The sequence below is a fragment of the Schistosoma haematobium genome, chromosome ZW (genome assembly GCF_000699445.3).
Source record: "Schistosoma haematobium chromosome ZW, whole genome shotgun sequence".
In the NCBI taxonomy this organism is placed as follows: Eukaryota; Metazoa; Platyhelminthes; class Trematoda; order Strigeidida; family Schistosomatidae; genus Schistosoma; species Schistosoma haematobium.
The window spans coordinates 43,949,239-43,970,180 of NC_067195.1; the positions used below are offsets into that span (position 1 = coordinate 43,949,239).

Genomic DNA, 20,942 nt, shown 5'->3' on the forward strand with positions numbered 1-20,942 from the left:
GACCAACGACTGGTTCATACACCATTCTTTCCTTCAGGATACTGGAGCCCATGTGCACCATTGGTTTGGAATCAGGATTTTCCAAATCCTCTAGGTGGACTCTCCGTGTCCACCAATCCGGTCCTCTCAATTTTGTAAATGACATCCTCGCCACGAGAAGGCAGTGAATATGAATTCCCTGCAGTGGTTATATGCACGTGCCCATGTGAGAGCATTTCGAGAGGAAGAGCTGACTTTCCCCTCTCGGCCGTACCAGGGCATTTGGGGGCAGAGAGCAATTCATAAATCACATCTGATGTAATTTACTTTTTCCATTAATGCCTAACCTTTTGTACCAATCTAATGATACCTGTAAGTTGGTGTGGATTCTGGAATCGATTCTAGAATATGTATATTCAGTTCTGCACAGTCGCTTTTATCATCTAAATGATTTTTTAGTTAAAGTGATACATTTATTCTGGTAACCAACTCATTGAATTTCTTCGTATAAACTTATAATAGTGGATTTGAGAAGACAATCCTTAAGAAATATTTTTTTCTCTGGATACTAATAAATGATCGATCGGTCAATGAGTTTTAAGCATTGTAGGAGATAGCACGAATTGGCATTATTCTAAAAATATCACACTAAGACAGAAGATTAGTAAAATGAATAAAAGATTAGAATGATATCAGTAGTAGTAATAAACTAATCATTTAATTTAAACAATTAAGGGATGAAATTAACAGAAATCGCGTTAAAATTTAAAGGAGAATAAGTGAATTAATACGTAAACGGCCCTCTGATCAAATTCGAGCAGAACCGGGAAACTGATTATCTCTGTTTTGATTTTTATTGAATTGCTTTTCTTATTAGGAGAGAACGAATTGCACGTACTCCCTGCCATAGATTATTCTCCATTTGTGTTCTATTCGAAAAAATCGTACAATTTGGTTCCACCCTATATATTTATATATTATGGGGTATTTTAAATCCCTAGATAATTAGCCTTAATTTGATAATTTTCGTCAAGTTACTTGAAGGGTAAGATTTTTTCAAGTGGTGGAAGAAAGTCAGACGCAAAATCTGCCTTAAACTGAAAAAAATTGCGATCGTCTATGCTTATTGTTCATTCTCAAGGGACTTATCGAATACCCAAACAACCCATTTGATTTCTAGATTTTTGCTAAGACAGGGCCAGAAATGATATAAAAGTTTATAAATTACAAAATGGATTAGAGATGTTTAAAATATACATCTGAAAACAATTAGTGATAGTGTTCGATAGTTAGAGGCTTTTGTGAAATGAATTTTTGAGTTAGTCTTCAAGTCGTGGGATATTCCTATCGTTGGAAATTTATTATTATAGATATTTCCAACTATGCTACTCATCACTGCAGCCAGAATTACTATACAGCTAACCTATCTTTAGCTTCAAATAATATTATTTAGTGATTTGTCAATGATACTTATTTGCCGTTAGATAGTAACTAACGTCGCGTTATTTAGTCTCAATGTTCATCAAAACCTATCCAATACAAATTCAAATGCTTTTAATGTCGAGTGTCTTATTTTAGTGTCCAGATTAAAATTTCAATTTGTAGAATTAGATCATTAAATAATGTGAAACAATACGATGGTTACTTTAAGACTAGTTTGTTAATCGTTTAACTTCAACATCTCCCATTTCAGTTGAATTATTTATTTTCGATCAGGTGAGTAGCAAAAACCAACAACTTCCAGTTTCTTTAGTTTACCAAAGAGAATGAACACTGTAGGAAAACCTATCTGTGAAAAACTTATGACTAATGGATGAACTTGTATGTGAATTGTTATAAGAAGCAGTTCACCTAGTCATTTGTTACTTATCTCCCAATTAATTACAGGCGTAAGTAACACGTAGCATTATCTTTATCAGCTGTACACACTCCGTTAGGCTTTGAAACAAGAAAATGATTGGTAACAAACATCTTCATTAATAGAGGTCTTTGAACAGTATTCTTCGTTCGAGGAGACTACAATATACGTCAAGTTATCAAGTCTTTTATTGTAAAATAAATGTATTTGTGGTTAGCACTGAAATCTAGAAAGCGCACTTCGTTCTATTTGGGATTCATTTAGATACACATGCATCCCAGTGTTGTTCACATTAGGACTCAAACCCTGTACCCTGTTTTATCCACCGAACTACTGAGTTCAGATGGCCACCCACTTGCGCAACAAGTATGATATTTTTATTATTAAAAAGGATTTGAATTGTCCTGTTGATAATCTTGACTAAATTCTGATCAGATTTTGTCGACATGTGTGCATCCTGTTTAGATACCTTCGATATAGTAATATTTCACACGCCTTTATAGAATAAATGTGCTCAGCTGTACGAAATTTCATTAAAAACTCACATGTGATCTGGTAATTATCACGGTTTGTACCTATATGCACGTCAGAAGAATCCAAAACTAAGATAAAATTGTTGTTTATTCCCTTCCGATTATTGACGGTACCTTAATTTATATCAGTCTATGGTGAAAACTGTCTAAATTGATGTAATATCCACAATATCATCCACTTGAACATTAAACATTCATTTAATTTTACCCTCATCAATAGACACGATTCTAAGCTTAAAAAACTAGAAATCCTGGGCTGAATTGATGTATAAAAATGAACTTGCTTTTTCATAAAGTAAACTTTATTTTCACAAGACAGATTCTTTCTCAACTAGACAATTTGTACTACGTTGTTCCTGTTCTTGTTGATCTAGGCTCACTGGTATCAAATTTTTACCTACTTTACTTAAAATATTTGTTAAAGATGAATACTGTTCCAAATGACTCGCATTAACGATTGGATTGTAATTGAAATAATTATCCGGATTATTTTCTTCAGAATCAATAAGTTTATCATTTGGGTTGATTACTCGTAAAACTGATTGTGTTTTATTCAATGTTGTTACATTATCAACTGTATCAAAATATACATTTGTATGACATTCTGATATATTATGATAAGGACCGACCGATTCCGATTTAATAAATCGTCTTCGTCGATTTGGTGATGAATCTAACTTTGGTAGGATCACATATTGTATTTCTGTATTGTTTGGTGATATTGTGTGATAATTTTCATGTTCATTATAATTTGAATAATGATCAACAACGGGTATAATAGTTACTTTATGATGTGCATTTCCCGATAATCGGTCGATGTGCTTTCTTTGAGTAGTAGTCGTAGTAGTAGTTGTTGTGGTTGTTATTGCTTTTAGATAACCTGTATTCAATTTTGTATGAATATTAACATTGTTATTAAGAATAGGCTTTGGGATGGAGTGGTTTTTCATTTTTAATCTATGTTTATCATCACTTTTTGGCACTTTTGATTGAGATGATTGACCCGATTTCTTGGCAGGTCTTTTTTTCCCCTTGGGATACTCACATGGATCTAATGTTATTATTTTATTCTGAAAATGATTCCCGTGTAAGCTAAGAAAATAATAATAAAAGTGAAGTGTTAGTACATACGTTTGTGTATAATTTGTTGAAATCAGTTTAGTCTGACTAGTTTTCTAAAATGTTGGTCACTACTCTACTCGTTATTTATTTATTTATTTGAACATACAGATATTGGTACAAGAAGGCACCAGATACATACACATGCGCCACACAAATCGAATGAGATTTGTGTGAGGGTCGGGAAACTGCGCGGTTCCCCGAACCAGAACAGGTGGTTTTCTCAGGGGGGCCACCCCGAGCCTTCGACCTAAAGGTCTAGTCCACAAGGCAGTGAATCATCGTAAGGAGATGCAGTCCCATGGTAGTCGGTGACCAACGATTGGTTCATACACCATTTTTTCCTTCAGGATACTGGAGCCCATGTGCACCATTGGTTTGGAATCAGGATTTTCCAAATCCTCTAGGTGGACTCTCCGTGTCCACCAATCCGGTCCTCTCAATTTTGTAAATGACATCCTCGCCACGAGAAGGCAGTGAATATGACTTCCCCGTCAGAGGCTATATACGCATGTCCATGTGAGAGCATTTGGGGGCAAAAATATGGAACGCTTCACGATTTACGTGTCATCCTTGCGCAGGGGCCATACTACTCTTCTCTGTATCGTTCCAATTTTAGTATATGTACCGCCGAAGCGAGTACATAAGTCTAAAGGCAAACGTGCTAGCTCTGAGATTCTAAAGTTTGAGATTTTATCTCATAAGGTTGGGGATAACCTTTAATAGGTCTGTTTGGTGAAGATGCTGACAAAATACTGAGTCTTCTGGTGGCACTGAGCAACAATACCAGAATGTTTGGGATGCGTTTCTTCCCCCCTAAATGTGAATTGTGGCTTCAGAACTGGCCTGCGTCAACTCCTGAACTAAGAACAGGGAGTGAAGTAGTCGAGCGCGTCGACGTTTGATCAGTCCTAATGGGTTGGTGTGTGACGAAATCTCTGCATGGTTTCGAAGAGCTTGTTTGGCTTTTGCCAACTTCCGTCACCTATGGCGAAGGTGAGATATCAGTCTATCGATTAAGGGACGAGTATACTGCGCAGCAGTTCTACTATTCTACTTTACGGCTGCGAAATGTGGCCATTAAGAGTAGATAATACTCGTAAGTCACCAGTATTTGATCACATATTTTTTAGAAATATTATCAACATCTGTCGGGATCACCGGATAAGTAATAGTAAGGTTAGACACAGGGTATTAGGAAATAATGTTCAATCAGTTAGTGAGGTTGTGAGTCTACATCGACTAAGATGATCGAGCCGCACGTTACTCATGTCCAACCACCGATTACCACGGCGCGCAATGCTGACTAGTGTTGGAGACGGATGGAGAAAAGCTAGGGGCGGCCAAACCAAAACTTGGCATCAGTTCATAAATTCACTAACTTCTGGTCTGAGCCATGTTGGTAGATGGAGACTACTTGGTTGGCTCCGCGCGACAATCGTAACCAATGATCGGAGACTGAATGACATGGCTCAGAATCGATCACAATGGCGTAGGTGTATACACTTTATTTTCCCTTAAGCTGTGGGATTAAAATTACCTGAAGCCTTTCTTTCTACGAACTCTTTTTCTCTGTATCATATCCTTACATGAAATGTTTTTTTACTACCATTCAATCAAGTGTTTCTATAAATTCGGTTTTCATCTTGTGCCAATGAGGTGTGGAAACTTGGACCGATACATATATGTGCCTGGTGCTACGTTGTAGCTGAGTCGTGATTATACATGATTCATATAATTCAGGATCTTTAAGCCTTACAAAGTAGGTAATGTAAATAAAGATAATGCTTTCCATAATGAGATCTAGTTTTTGCGATTTATTGGTTCAGGACATTCAGCTTTGGACTAATGAGTAACAGTTTTGAACGTTCCCTCTTTACCCACTTGTTTTATTTTATGTATAATTCTACTTTGATATTCATACAGGAACTAGCATAGTTGCAAGGTCATTGCATGAACCAATGTGTGCTCATTAATCATGTACAAATGATGTCTAGCAGTAAAACTTACAGTTAGAACAAATAGTTTACTTACTTATTGCATTGTTTAATTGGTGAATTCTGTTTTTGTAAAGATTTTTGCAATTCATCCAGTTGATTTTGTAATAATTCAACTTGTTTAGCATAGTTTTTTGTTTTTATATCACAAATTGGATTATCGCATTTATATTTAGCAAGTTTTACGCTCATAATCTGATTATTTTGTTCAGACAAGTAGCATGTATGATTCGCAGTCTAAATGTAGAAAAATGTATATGAGGTAATCATGGTTAATTGACAAAATGCTAACAGTAATAAAAATAATCGACTAGTATTTAAGAACAATATAATGCGAATTAATTTATCATGAGGAAATTATGTCAATAGACTACTTGTTTTGACTTACACTAGTTGTTCACGTGTTGACTTTAGCCAGTTAACCAACAGAAATCAGGCAATTGCGCACAAGTATTTTAATGTGTACTGTGTATTTACTCTTTCTCAGGGATTGAACCCAAGAGCTTTAAGGGAATGGGTTACTTTTAGAAGGCTGTCCTGGCATCCAGTGGTTCACATTTATGAATACAGTCAGTTCATGTTGTTGATCAATAATATTTCACCACAGGATTAGAACAACTGGGTAATACTACCTGATATCTCTTAGCTGAATTCACTGCATGATTTAGCAATCTTTGCAGACCCTCTATTCATTGGTTAGCTTTGTGTTAATAAAAAGATTTCCATTGTATATATGTGATTCACCTGCAAATTTCAATAATTTTTCAAATGATAACATACCGTAATATCCCTATGGGTAGTTTTATTCTCCTTTCTGTAGTAAGCTAATTAGATTACATTTTTTAAATTAGTGAAAAATGTTGCTTTGAGGGATAAATTTCAAATGACGTATCCTGTAATCAATCCACAACATCACATTAGAATAACAATCAGTGTTTATCTAATTCCATCTTGGCATCACGTTCGCTGTGCATCAATCATTAAATGTGAATAGGAGTTGAGAATGTTTATAGTTGCGTAACTTCCAAAAATATCACTGATGTTTTAATGCATTTCAAATTTTAGTTATGTTCATACAAGTTTTTCTACCCATCTCTCCTAGCTTTCTTATAATTTGTCAACATTGAGGAGTACGTTTTCCATATAATATACGCAACGTTTTTGTGATTTATCGACTATTATTTATTATTGCCTATTCCTTCTTATGAATTCTTTTAATTTATACCTGTACTTTTGAGCCAAACAGTTCATAACATTTTGTAAGACCTTGAATTTTATCAGTTGAGTTGATGACGGACACTGACTAACTTATAAATAGATATTTGTAATCTAACAAACAATCAGATAACTTTATTCACATCAGATACAAACATTCACTTTGTTTTTTTCCGACAATAAAATACAAGTGCACTGGAATTTATACACGTATAATGAAATGCGAGAGCACTTTAATTTCTTGTGTAACGTACATTTTATCTGACGTAAAGATTATAAAGATAGAACGAACTTGAGTCTTCTGCGGATGAAGATGTGATGCCGCTTGTTACTACAGTAAAGATATAGACATACCTAATAAACTTGTGGCTCCACGTAAATATAAACTGTAGAGATTCTCGACTGGAATGTAACCACAACCTGGACTGCATTACTAATCATCAGCCAAAATATAACTTTCCCTTGTGAATAGTTTAATTAAAATCTGAAGGATTTTAATTCAACGTCTTTAAAATTTGTTAAATAGCTTATATGTATTGAAAATATTGCGTGACATTTTTAACTATTTCAATCGTATAACATGTGACATTTAAATACTATTATATTCCTAGTTCAAATTTACCAAACTAAGTCTACCGAACCAATTGGCTTGATTGATTTTTTGTAATTTTGGTTTTGCATACCAATAGAATGTGTATTCAATTAACAAGAATACAGTGCAAATAAGCATTCCGCAAACAAGTAGAATGAAAGCACTGATAAAATTCTTAACTCCCAATGTCTTATTTGTATTCCCAACAGCAGCATCTTTTTTACATGAACCTGTTTGCCAAAATTTTTTCCAACGTTGCAATTTTCCTAAACGAAAGAGTAGACATGAAGTAATAATGAATAACACATCCAATTACTGTTAAGTGATTGTAAACTCGTCTCATAAAATCATACATAAAACTGCAGCCATTTAGTATAATATATTTATTGAATTGTTATTCAGGTATATTAGAAGTATATCATTTACTAACTAAAGCTTAATCTCATCGATCTTAAGCAAAACCAACATTGCAATGTTTAGTTTTGACTTCCAAAATATGACTTTGTTTTGTTTCTACAATAGATTTTAATGGCCGTTACAAAAGTATTCATCGTCTAGAGTGATGAATTTTTCTATCTTAGACAACTTTACTTTCCTGTGATCTTTTATCATCTGTACATACGGTGACTTTCTAGAAGTTATGATACAAATAACTTGAGTTTTAAAAAAATAAGTACGAGTCAATCCCTAAACCAATGTTATTACCGAATTCACTTGTTGATATGATCCAAGCTTACAGGTTGATCACTAAGTTAAGTGATGTTATATGTTGAAGGTAAGTCGACTGAAGTGCTCTCAACTTAGATTTTATGTACGTAACTAGTTTGTTGGTTTTCAGTCAGAGGTATGTAAAGCATATCTGTGAAGTTAAAAGATGTGAACCTATGGATCACATTACCAAATGTGAAGAACTCAACTAAAAGGAAGCTCATTTTTCATATTTGTACCGTTTTAATGTACAAGATATCCAAAGTGCATCATTATTTTGAGTATGAGCTGCTGAAACTACCTTACAGAATGTAGAAAAGAAAATTTTATACATTGATCTAACTTACCATTTTTTTGATAATCCAAAATGCGTGAATTAACTTTCGTTAACCATCGACTATTTTTAGCAAAACCAATTCCATAACCCGTCATTGCATATAAATTTCCAACTGTACGTAGTTTACAACCTTCATCTTTCATCGCCCAATAATCCAATACATTAGCATCATATAAAAAAGCATCCAGTTGTCTAATAAGAGTTAAAATAATGGTTTTAAAAAAGTTAACAGATTTATATTAAGATCACAAAATGATTAAACAACCATTAAAAACCTGAAGGCATTGAAAGGTCTTTTCATCCGGTATGGAGCTCCTGAACTATGTGTATCCACGACCCCGAAGCCGAGAATCGGATTCGGAACCTACAGTTTCACACGTAACCTCTAGATCACTGAGCTGGGATTCAGTGGTGTACAAGTCTAACTTCAATCAACTGATGGTACTACCTGACCAAATTGCATTGTCTTCGGTGTGTAACTTCCTCACATTTAAAATAGTTGAACTCCACTAGTCACTGCTTTTTACTTGAACTTCAGGATTTTCCTATCGAAGCAGGTCACTAGTGAACACATGGTAATTATCAGTATGAGGTATGGCAACTTAAACCTATGTGCATACGTACCAGGTTCTACGTTGTGACTGACTGACTATTAGTATGTGGTTATGGAGACAACTGAATGAGCACTGCTGTAGAGTCCCACACTAGGATCAAACGGCCATTCAGTGCTTCCAGGTTTTCAACATTTGCCTAACAAAAATCGGTTTATGATCTGGTTAAAATTCAACAATCTTCACAACGGATTGTTTGTTTTCTGTTATATAAGTTAAAGAAAACCAACTGAGAGTATGGGCTAGCCGCCTCTATTTTTTTTTGAAAAATAACTTTTTTTGGCTACCAATCCTACTAGTCATACCATAGTAGGCGTTTAGGAAATTTCCAATTCCCGGTTTGAACTTAGGTTCTTAGACTTGAATCCTCGATCTATTTTATGCTTTGATTGGTGCTTACTTAAAAATAATTTCAGTTACTGGGATGTTAACAGTTGGAATAATCTAGATTATATATATATATATTACTGTCCTAACGTATAACAAAATCTTAACAAGTTGCGGATAGTCCAGTACAATATGATGAATAAATGCCATTTGATAATGATAATTATAAATCCTCAATATTTTAAATGAAATTTATTAATTCCAGTCATTTCTATCAAAGAGTAAAATTCTGACACAAATATGGTTGCCTATTACCAGTCAATATATATCAAGACAGTCTCAATTTTGATCTGATTATGAGTTTTATTTTGTACCATTCGAACATTTAATCATAATTGTAAAAATTTTATTTTTAGCTGATACATTTTTTTAATAGTCCTGTAAGCATTCATTTTTTGCTTCAGAATAAAAATAGGATGTTCTACATAAATTAGTTGTGGTGCTAAAAAATTTCGTCTGAAAATTGATGTTATCTATCATTATGCCTTTATCTGTTTTTAATATTAATAATAATTCATGTATGTACTACTGTATGAAGAGTGGTTATTTAACCAAAATCTTGTCAATTATTCGTCAATAAATAATTATCAGTTGTACATATATGGATATGCTTGTATGTGCATGTATGTTTGCATAGACTGACATACTGGAAGAATCCCTCGACCGTTTTATACTATTTATAAACTTACTTATAAAGCATGTTTGCATATGGGTTAGGTTTGAAATAGATCATTCTCGTAAATACAAGTAGATTATGCTTCAGTATTGTGTGGACGGATTATAAAAGTTTTTTTTCAAACGATTTCGAAATCGCTTCAATATAAGGTTATCGGTGGTAATTTTAAGTCAGAGATGGTTAGTATGGTGTGTCATCAGAAACGTTAAAATCTACTAGGTAAGGGAGTATATAGCAGTATATTAGTTACGTTTGTTAGTTATAACACCCTAATTTTATGGCACTAAATTCCGTTTATGTATTAAATTACTGATTAACAATTGGTACTCAATTCAATTAATTCAAATTTGACCATTATTTAGTGTAAATAAAAGTCACTGTGTTCAGATCTAATTTTGGATGTTTTTGGCGTATATTAAGTTTTCACCTGTCGTCTTTTTCTTCTCCCTTGAGTCTAGTCACGTCAATTTTATTTTCCGTTATAACAGATACGGGCTAGAAGTTATCTAATATAATTTCAATGGTTGAGATCATGAGTCAATTGAAGCTAGATCACCATGGAAAACCTGGAAGCACTGGACGGCCATTTCGTCCAGCTGTGGGACTCCTCGGCAGTGTGCATCCACGACCCAGACCCGCGGGATTCGAACCAAGGACCTGTCAGTCTCGCGCGCGAGCGCTTAACCACAATACCATTAAGCCGACCGGCATCCAATGGTGTTAGTGTATAACTTCAACTAATCCACGAAATTGAGCGACACATCCACCATTCTCTTCAGTGAGTTACTATCTCACAATTGACCAGGCCTAGCTTCAATTGACTAATGATCTCAACTATTAAAATTACTACAATCTCTACAAAACCCCTTCTGATATTTATCCAATATACTTTAACAGAACAATTTAATTATTCTGGACTTTACTGTTAACCGTCATGTAAAAAAGTACTAGCATATGTCTAAACTAATTACGAACCATGTCTCAGAAAACTGAAACCAATCCTGAAGTGAGCATCAACTCTGAGATGCAGGCACATCCAGCTGACGAGTCCCATGTAAGACGAAACGCGCGTCCTAGATTCCACTGTTAGCCACTATCCGCCTCATCTTACACTCCTTGATTGTTTACATTTCAAAACAATACATACATGGTCTTCATGATGGCATGAAATCAGGTGAGAACTACGTAGTATTACACGGTTGTTTCATCTTCACTAGATTTATGCACTAGAAACCTTTCACTGAATAAAACCCAGGACCGTCGATTCTTTCTACAAACGTGTTACTTTTAAACCACTGAGTCTAGTGATCCATAGTTTCAAAAGTAGTCATTCTGAAGTACAGCGCGACTGACGCTATGAGCTTAATCTTTCGTTAAGTTATAGAAGCGTACACCTGGGGATTCCTAATCTCAGATAAAAGAGCTGTCAGGTGCTCCTTGGTTCACAATATCTTTCCAGTTGATGTCAGTTTATAATAAAAGTTTTATCATAAACCTTACGATTAGAGAAGGACTATCGTATGACAGATCACAATCTTGATAATTATCTGAAACATGTTTGTTACTTATTAATAGTTTTATGAACTGTACATACCCTGATTTCATTGCCTTGAGACCGTCTTCAACATCGGATTTATTGTATTTTCTCATGTATTTGTGCATTTCAGGAAAATTGATTTTAATGTTCTCTTCTGTAGCACCACTTGGTATAGTGGCAAATCTAAATGGGGGTTTCACATTCCATGGATGCTGCAACTAAGCGTATAAAGAAGACTTTGTTTCTAAGTTATTAGAATGAATAAAAACAAGATAAAATTTCGATGACTGCATAAAAATGCCTTAAATATTCTAGAAATTATTTTCCCTCTTTATTTAACTGCCTATTTCTATTTTGGCGGTCTTGAGTTCTCTGAGCTAGGTGTTTTCTTTTCGGAACCTCCTTTGTCATTCTAAACAACTTGTTCAGCGTCTGCTTGTTGAAGACGTTTACTTTTTTTCTTTTGGTTCACTAGTGAACAAAGAATTAAATTTGTGGTAAGATCAGTGTTTATGCCATTATAGTGATTGTTGTAGATATTCAGACAAAAGAGTAAAGATATTTCTGCGAACTTCATAGGATATATATGTTCTAAACGTTTAATGACACATTTTCATTCAATTTTTTGTAGTTCAAATTACAGCTTACCAAATATTAAGTTAATATATTAAATATTTTTTCTACTTGAAATCTATAATGGAATAGAAGTGTCACGCATTTACTATCGTATGAATTTCTCGAAATATCACGACAGTTTTAAGTAGTTTTTCATCGTGTCTGTTACGTTTTGAATATTTTACTACAGATAACTCATATTCAAAATGCTAGAATGAACCCATTTATGCTAATATGTTGCGATCTTTCACGTGTTTTCTTTACAAATATTATCAGAAAGTTGACATGCAACAGTTATATCAAATTATTTGGCTTATTGGATAGAAAGTAAAAAAAAGTAAGCAAACAGCACAATCAGTTGACAAGTTAGTGAAAAGTTTTTTAGAACTGTTAGTCCTTTGTTGATTTGTACCTTCTCATAAATCAACACTGAATTCAGGTAACAAATGAAACTTCCACTTTTGTCAATGTCAAAATCTAGGATATTCAAATTTTTCACTAAACATACCATCATTCGTCACTATGAAATACAAAAACCTCTAAGGCACTTGATAACAGATTTTTTCTGTTAGTTGGTCACTATCATGCTAAATGTTGATCTACATTTAAAAGGTATAAAGAGTTGTTTGTGTTCAAAGCCAAAGGGATATAAACCAGGCGTATTTCATCATGCAGTCATTTTACATCAATTTCGCGACAGCATAAGGGGTTTTAGGGGATTTCAAAAGCTCTGGCAAGTGAATAAGAAATGGTATCGATAGCTACAATTGATCAGACAAAAAGTAGATCGTCGTCTCATCACAGTCAACCTCCCTTACTCTCCAGGACTGGTTCCATCGGTTCCATCTTTATTAATTCATTTAACACACGCATGCACACAATTGCTTATTCACTGACACTTTTACTAAATATAATATCGTCATAGTTGTTCCTTTGACAGCTTATTCGTTCCACATAAATGTGTATCTTTCCGTCGTAAATATTCAGGAGTGAATTCCGATCAATCTATAGTGGCTTATGTCCACCATGTGCGAATGTCTCGACATTATCTGTAGTTACAAAATTCTTGTTATAAAATACACAACCGTTTATAAGTGATTAACATCATAACCCTTAAACCAATTACAGGTTATCTACAGCCAGTAGTTTATTGTATTACTCGTTGGCTTTTGTAACATTTAGCAATGGATTTGAGTCTCGGTGTGAATCTGAACATTGGTCACAATTCAGTGATCAGCTGATATATTAATCAACATCGTTTCGCAACTTTCTTTGTGAAAATCATTTTTTAACTGCTTCGGAGAAAATAACTACAATTCACTTTTTGCGTTTATCATAAATTAGTTTAACAATAGATCTTTGGATTATAGCTCACTAACTGAGTATATAAACCTCAACGCCACGCTTATCTAGTCCCAGGAGTAATATATCAGACTGTGAAGTTGGGCAACGTCGTTTTGAATCCCACAGAAACCATTAGTTCTCTCATGATTGAAGGCACACTTTGCTGACGAGTGCTAACAAGCACGAAACTTAGGTCCAGGGTTTCCTACTGTTTACCTTGAACCACTTAATGTAATAATAAACATGATAGTAAGTTTGATTTGTAATCCGGAGTTTCACTTTACATCAAAAAGATCTCTGTTATACGTTTTTAAGTGAGAAAATTGGTTTATTTTAATAAATACTGGTTTGTAAAACATGATTGTTGTACATTTTATCGTAGGGTGTGTTACATTCAAGACTTATCTATGTACATATGTCACCAAGACAAATCACAAGTCGCTTCAAGTTGATATTTTTATTGTCATGATCTGATATTCATATCATTATGGTTTGCTTAGTGTATATCTGTAAATGCGTTTTTTTGTTACTTCTAAACTTTTAATTAAATTTGAGATGGAATGCTGTAAAAATGATTACAAAGTTATTTTGTTTTGATATACGAGAGGTGTGTTGCTTTGTGATAAAGTGTTTAAATAAATCTGTGTTAGCGGTTTATTAAATGAACCTTAAAATAAGGTATGTGGTTAATACTAATAAGATGGAGTAAGCCGACAGGGAACTATAAACCTAGGTTCTGTAATCAATGACACTTCAAGAATCTTCAAAGCACGTCAACTGCAAAAAGTGGAATCAACGTTACTGAGTACTAAAGTTCTAGACGTTGCCTCTGAGCATTTAGGGTTGCTATTAATCTTCTGTAAACTTGAAAGATTGATAATAATCAATCACTAATTAGTCTGTTCAATAAAATCTGATCGAAATCACGCACGAGATAACACAATGGCTTTTACAAGGTAATTGATTAGAATCAATAATCAAATATTAAAATATGTGGCTCCATTTTTCTAGAAAAAGTACAAATCCTCTTTGGAACATCAATACTAAGTTAATATGAGTAAATCCAGATTGTTACTAAATTATGAAGCTCAGCAAGCGTCTAAATCCTCACAAAATATATTAAAAATGTGTAAAAAGCTAAACGTTCCGAGCAAAAATGTTTTCTTGTATTTCGATTTACCTTACAATTCCATACTATATGGAAAAGAAAATGTTTCAACTGAATAATACGTACAATAATATCCTTGGTAATTATTGCAGATGCTAAGGCGAAAGCATAACTGTAAACAAATCGAGTCTCACTGGCCAACCAGATATCATCTACTAATCATTCCTTAACTCAGACAAAAAATCCATTAAGTAGTAAATTAATTTCTCAGTTAACTTACACGCCAATCATTTATACCACTCAAGTCAAAATAATCCTCTTTAGCAATCATAAAAGCCGCTAAGTTAGCCGTATACGATGCTAAAAATACAAGTGCGAATAATGCCCATATATTGGCCATAAACCGGCTAGCCATTCCTCTTGGATTATCCGCATTTACAGCAGCGCCGAATAACATTGACCAGATAAGCCAAAGTGAACGGAAAAATGAAAATCGGTGATCTTTTAAAAGAAAGAACAGCAAAACAGCCATGCACGACTTAAAAACAAATAAATTGGCTGCTAAAGCAGTGTTGGAAATATTTGATTTATAAATTAACTTCTTTAACCTATATATGACAGCCGTACTTAGATTTTATGGATCATGGAATTACCTTAAAGGACCCTTATTCTGCAGTTACATGTTTTAAATGATTTTCTTTGGATTTCATCCATTTTTCGCGTGTAATATGTGTTATTTTAACTGGAAAAATAATCAGTTTTGGTGACTAAATATTCCGCCTTATTCAGTCAGTCAGTCAGCTACAACGTAGGACCAGGCACATATGTGCATCGGTCCAGGTTGCCATACCGCATCAGCACAACAAGATGAACGCCGGATTCATAGCAGTGGTTAGGTCAAAGGTGAGTAATATATAAGAGAAAGATTGCATATAGAGATATAGTACAAGAAGAAAGAATTGGTTCGTAGAAAGAAAGATATGAAGCGATTTTATTCTCTTAGTTTAAGGGAAGACAGGGAGTGTATACACCGACGCCATTGTGATCGATTCTGAGCCATGTCACCAAGAGTCTCCAACCATTCGTTACGATAGTCACGCGGACCCCAACCAAGTAGTCTGCATCTACCAACATGGCTCAGACTAGAAGTTAGTGTCTTCAAGCACTGGTGCCACGTTTTGGTTTGGCCGCCCCTAACTTTCTTCCAACCATTTCCAATACCGGATAGCATTGCACGTCGTGGTAATCGGTGTTCAGGCATACGTAACACGTGGCCCAACCATCTCAGTCGATGAAGATTCATAACCTCATCAACTGATTTACCATCATCATTCCCTAATACCCTGCGTCTAACCTCACTATTACTTACCTGGTGATCCCAGCAGATGCCAGCAATATTTCTAAGGCATCTGTGGTCAAATACTAATAGCTTACGAGTGTCTTCTACTCTTAATGGCCATGTTTCGCTGCCGTAAAGTAAAACAGAACGGACTGCCGCGCAGTATACCCGTCCTTTTATTGATAGACGGATATCTCGCCTTCGCCAAAGGTGGCTCAAGTTGGCAAAAGCCAAACGAGCTTTTCGAATCCGTGCTGAGATTTCGTCAGACACCAACCCATTAGGGCTGATCAGACTTCCAAGATAAGTGAAGTTGCCAACGCGTTCGACTAATTCACTCCCTATTCTTAGTTCAAGTGTTGACGCAGACCAGTCCTGAAGCAACAACTTGCATTTAGAGGGAGAGAAGCGCATTCCAAACATTCTGGCATTGTTGCTTAGTGCTACCAAAAGACTCTGCATTTTGTCAGCGTCTTCACCAAACAGGACTATGTCATCTGCGTATTCTAAGTCGATAAGTGAACCTCCTGGATGGAGATCAATACCCGAGAATTCAGTCGACGAGAAAGTTATTTCCATCAGTAGATCTATGATGAAGTTAAACAAAAATGGGGAAAGTGGACAGCCTTGATGGACACCACTTGAGGTTGTAAAAGTAGATGACAGTTCGCCATAAGCTCTGACTCGACTAGTAGTGTTCGAGTAAAGAGCCTTTACAAGGTTTATGTACTTCTGTGGTACGCCTTTCAATGACAGACACTGCCACAGAATCTCGCGGTCTACCGAGTCAAATGCTGCTTTTAAGTCGAGAAAGACCACCATTGTCGGACGCCGATAAGTATGCCTGTGTTCTAGAATCTGACGAATGGTGAATATGTGGTCGATGCAGTCACGACCAGGTCTGAAGCCAGCTTGAGTCTCTCGTGTTTGCAGTTCACGAGTCTTAGTTAGGCGTCTGATAATTATCGAAGCTAGTATTTTAGATATTACATTAGTTAAACTAATCCCTCTGTGGTTGTCACAGGATGATTTTGACCCTTTCTTATATATTGGGACGATAAGTGATTGTGACCAGTTAGATGGAATAACGTCTAACTCCCAGATCTTAGCTAAAATATTAGTCAACCTAATCGCTAAAATTGGACCACCATCCTTAAAGACCTTTGGAGCCAATCCATCTGGACCATCTGCCCTTCCTCGTTTCAGATTAGCTATAGCCTTTTGAACTTCTGCTAGAGTTGGGGGACCTACTTCAATGTTCCATTCACACTGTCTGGGAATGGAGGGTAGTTGTAGAGTAGCTGAAGGCCAGTTGAACTGTTCTCTGAAATGTTCCACCCATCGTTCTAAACGCCTGGACTGGGAGCAGATGAGTGTATCGTCTTTTTCAGATATAATCTCACTTACACTTGACTTATTAATTCCAGTTTCTTTTATTAGTCTGTAAAGCTGTCTTGTGCTCCCTATAGTCGCCGCCTTTTCCATCTCTTTTGCTTTCGTTGCCCACCACTGCTCACGGTCGTTTCTTAGACTTTTTCTTAACCTAGATCTGATTTGTTGTCGCTCTTCATCATGTTCGGAACCTGATGGGACGAGTTTGCGAGAATCCATCAGTGTGATAGACTTTGAAGAAATCCACTGGTTCTTTGTAACCCTGTGGTCTAAATCACTGATAGATGTCACTGCTGTTTCCACAGCTGTTTGTATGGCTTTCCAAGCAACAACTGGGTCAACCTCGTTTTCAGAACTACCTAATCGTGACCTCAGTTGTTCCTGGAACCTACTTTTGGTTTCCTTGCTACTCAGTTCGGTTCTAATGGGTCTTTTTACTGTGGCTTTTTGCGTCCAGTGAGGCGCAAGCAGATGCGTGCCCGTATTAGGGCGTGGTCGGAGTTCAAGCAGGTACTCCAGAATGAGCGACAATCTTCTACCGACCCTCTCCAACGATGACTGATGGCAATATGGTCTATTTGAGTCAATCGTTGGTTTGGTGCAGGTGGTCGCCACGTTAGACGATGTCTCTCCTTATGCTTAAAATTTGCGCTTGTTAAAAACAAACGATTGCCTGAGCAAAGTTGCAGCAGACGGTCACCATTATCTGTTCGCTGTGCCGGAATGCTAAAATATCCACCTAAATGCCTTTCTGTTTGGTTTAAGCTACCTATCTGAGCATTAAAGTCACCCCCTACGAGTACTATGTCTGAGCGTTTAGCTTTCTGAAGAAGTTCGGACAGCTTTCTGTAAAATTCATCTTTCACATCATCTGAGCTGCAGTCAGTGGGAGCGTAGGCAGAAACGACGAAAAGGCAACGACGTGTGTCCCTATCCTTCCGAGTTTTTACGGAGCCGTTTAGCCGGACAGCACATAGACGACTGTTGACGGGGATCCACTCTAGCAGTGCTTGTTCCGCCCTCATGCTTAGTGCTATGCCTACACCTGCCAGTCCACGAGAACTGGCCATCGGGTCACCAGATACATGTAGGGTGTATCTCGTTGGCTCTCCGTTTTGCCGAGGTGAGGTCAAGTGAATGACCACACTGGAATCCTGTATGCGTGTTTCGGAGACACAGCATACATCAATGGAAAGAGACTCTAGGGTTTTAGACAAGGAAGCCTGCTGACCGATTTGACATAGAGTGCGTACGTTGAAAGCTCCAATGTGTAGTTTGGAGCGAGGTTTCAGTAGACCTGGGACAGAGTTTTGAGCACTAGAATCGTTGGCTATGGTGACACTTGAGGAGGAAGCCGAAGGAGGAAGTTTAGGGTTGAAAGTCGATGTAGGAGGAATAATAGGAATTGAAGAGGAAGGTTGATTATGAATACAGTGGTCTTGGGTGCCGTTAGAGGTATGAGGGCGGTTATCACTTCCCGGTTGCCCACACCGTGGAAGGGTTCTTCTGGAGGTACCTGAAAAGGAAATTGGATTAGAGGCGGCCTCAGTGACCTGAGAGCGTGACCGCAGTGCCCAAGGGACAACTGCTTGAGGCCGGTCGCGCACGGCCTTTTCGTGGGAGGTTTTTGACGTGTTAGCTCCGTTCTTCAAAGGTCCTTACCGCCGGAGACGGAAATCCGTGAGGTAAGGTGAGGTGTGCATTTTTAGGGTCGACCTTTTCTAACCCCAACCCTCCTTGTGGGAAGGCAGCATCGCTGTCATGCTGGTTGTCTGAAGGAAACACCTTACTGCTGTCACACCTCTGTACAGTCAGCAGTACGACTTCGCCTTCGGACCTTGGGTTTGTTGCTTTTAGTCTTACCGCTCTTCAACCGACCTGTCTGACATGGTAGGACCTTGAGGAACGGTTGTTCCAGCCAGTATAGCTCGGTCGCTTCATCACGATAGGCAAGCCCGACCACCACGTCAAGGTAGCAACAACGGTCGGGTTCCGCCTTATTACTTCCCACTCATTTAGTACCCTACTTTATTAACTCAGATTTCAAGAAAAATCTTCACTCTCCTAAAACTCACATTAGCGACCGTTGATCAATATTGACCGGATTATGGGTGTTTGTCATTAAACCACAGTTTTTTAACCCAAGGGGCTTAAACTAAATTTAGTAGAGCTGAGTTCTAACCTATAACCTAATACTTAAACATATAATACTTTGGTCATTAGGTCATAGTTTGATGCATTGGTTGTTATTGTTATCTACAATTAAATCCTAAAAATAAAAGCATTACTGAAAAACTGTACTAATAGGTGAACAAGATCATGGTGATATCTTTCAAAAAAGTAATAAATATTAATCAAAATTATTTGACTGTGACTGAGCAAAACTATCTCAATACAATGATAAATTGGTTTATGTTGTAATTTTCCAAACACTTAGTTTTTACATTTCAAAAGACGAATAAACTCACTTTGATCTGTTGTATGTCCACGATTCATTCCATTGGGACTAAACCATTCATAAATGTACAATGCTGCACCTGTTGCATGTACACTGAATACGAGGATTACACACCAGCATTGATAATCGTACGGCTCTATTAAAAGAGAAAAATAGTAATGTGAGAGTGCTACTTAAATCAAAGGGGGATTATGAAGATTTTTCAGTTATTACCTAATTTTTACAGCAGTTTGATAAGTGAACATTAAGTACTTGTTTTTTTCTAGTTTGAACTCTCTCAGCAGCGCACACTTTGACCTTCGTACCAGAAACTCAAAACCCTCAACTATCTTCTATTCCTGTCGGTGATATTTGTAACGTAGTCCAATCCTACTTAGTTCCCGATAATTATTTCCTGGATAATCAGTCTTTGATAAAAGTAACCCAAATCACTTTATGGGAATAGAAAGTCAATTCACTTTCTAGTTAATATTCAGTGTTTAGATTAAGGTGGAGCAATGTGACAATAACATATACTACACTGATGATAATCAAATACACTCTACTTAGCCTTAATAAATATACCACATTATCTAGTTTATCTCACATGTCATAAATTATTTTCATAGTCATTGCTTTAAATTTGTTTCAATTAGACGGGTTGAACACATGTTCACTTACGCTATTCTGCCATCTCACACTTTCTTGTATTTTTCAGATGGAACATTATTCGCTATTTGTAGATCACACTAACAGACAAACCATATTTTCAAAATTGCTTAGTAAATTTATCTCTGGCTAGCTTTTAATAACTATCTAAATATAAATTCGGGATCTGTCAAAAAGAAACCAGTAGAATCACAGAAAAAAGATTAGTTGACGCATTTTATTTGATATGTAGCAAAACATTATAGGCTTCCCAAGACATTTTTGGATTTGTAACATCATAATACTTTTAAACTGTTTAACGCAGAATATGGATATCAAATGATGTCTTTAGCATTGAAAAGTCAAATGTAACTATAAACATTATACAACTGTCTAGGTTATGTAAAAATCAGTCAAAAATTGGATTGCACATTCAGAAAGTACTAGTACACTACTAATTTGGCTATAGTAGTTGGTTTTTGTTTGAAACAATTCAAATTTGTAATTGTT

At 36.1% G+C, this 20,942-nt stretch overlaps 1 protein-coding gene across 1 annotated transcript in view; it reads right to left on the reverse strand.

Moving 5' to 3' along the window:
* Nucleotides 1-2,654: 2,654 nt before the first annotated feature.
* The window catches only part of GRIN2B (Glutamate receptor ionotropic, NMDA 2B), a 73,502-nt gene continuing 55,214 nt past the window's right edge, over nucleotides 2,655-20,942 (reverse strand). The window contains exons 11-17 of the mRNA XM_051211496.1: nucleotides 19,816-19,941; nucleotides 14,897-15,117; nucleotides 11,607-11,767; nucleotides 8,349-8,530; nucleotides 7,324-7,559; nucleotides 5,524-5,723; nucleotides 2,655-3,462 (exon numbers count right to left, since the gene is read on the reverse strand). Of these exons, the coding sequence (XP_051071561.1) occupies nucleotides 2,679-3,462; nucleotides 5,524-5,723; nucleotides 7,324-7,559; nucleotides 8,349-8,530; nucleotides 11,607-11,767; nucleotides 14,897-15,117; nucleotides 19,816-19,941 (1,910 nt within the window). The 3' untranslated portion in view covers nucleotides 2,655-2,678. The remainder of the gene's footprint in view (nucleotides 3,463-5,523; nucleotides 5,724-7,323; nucleotides 7,560-8,348; nucleotides 8,531-11,606; nucleotides 11,768-14,896; nucleotides 15,118-19,815; nucleotides 19,942-20,942) is intronic.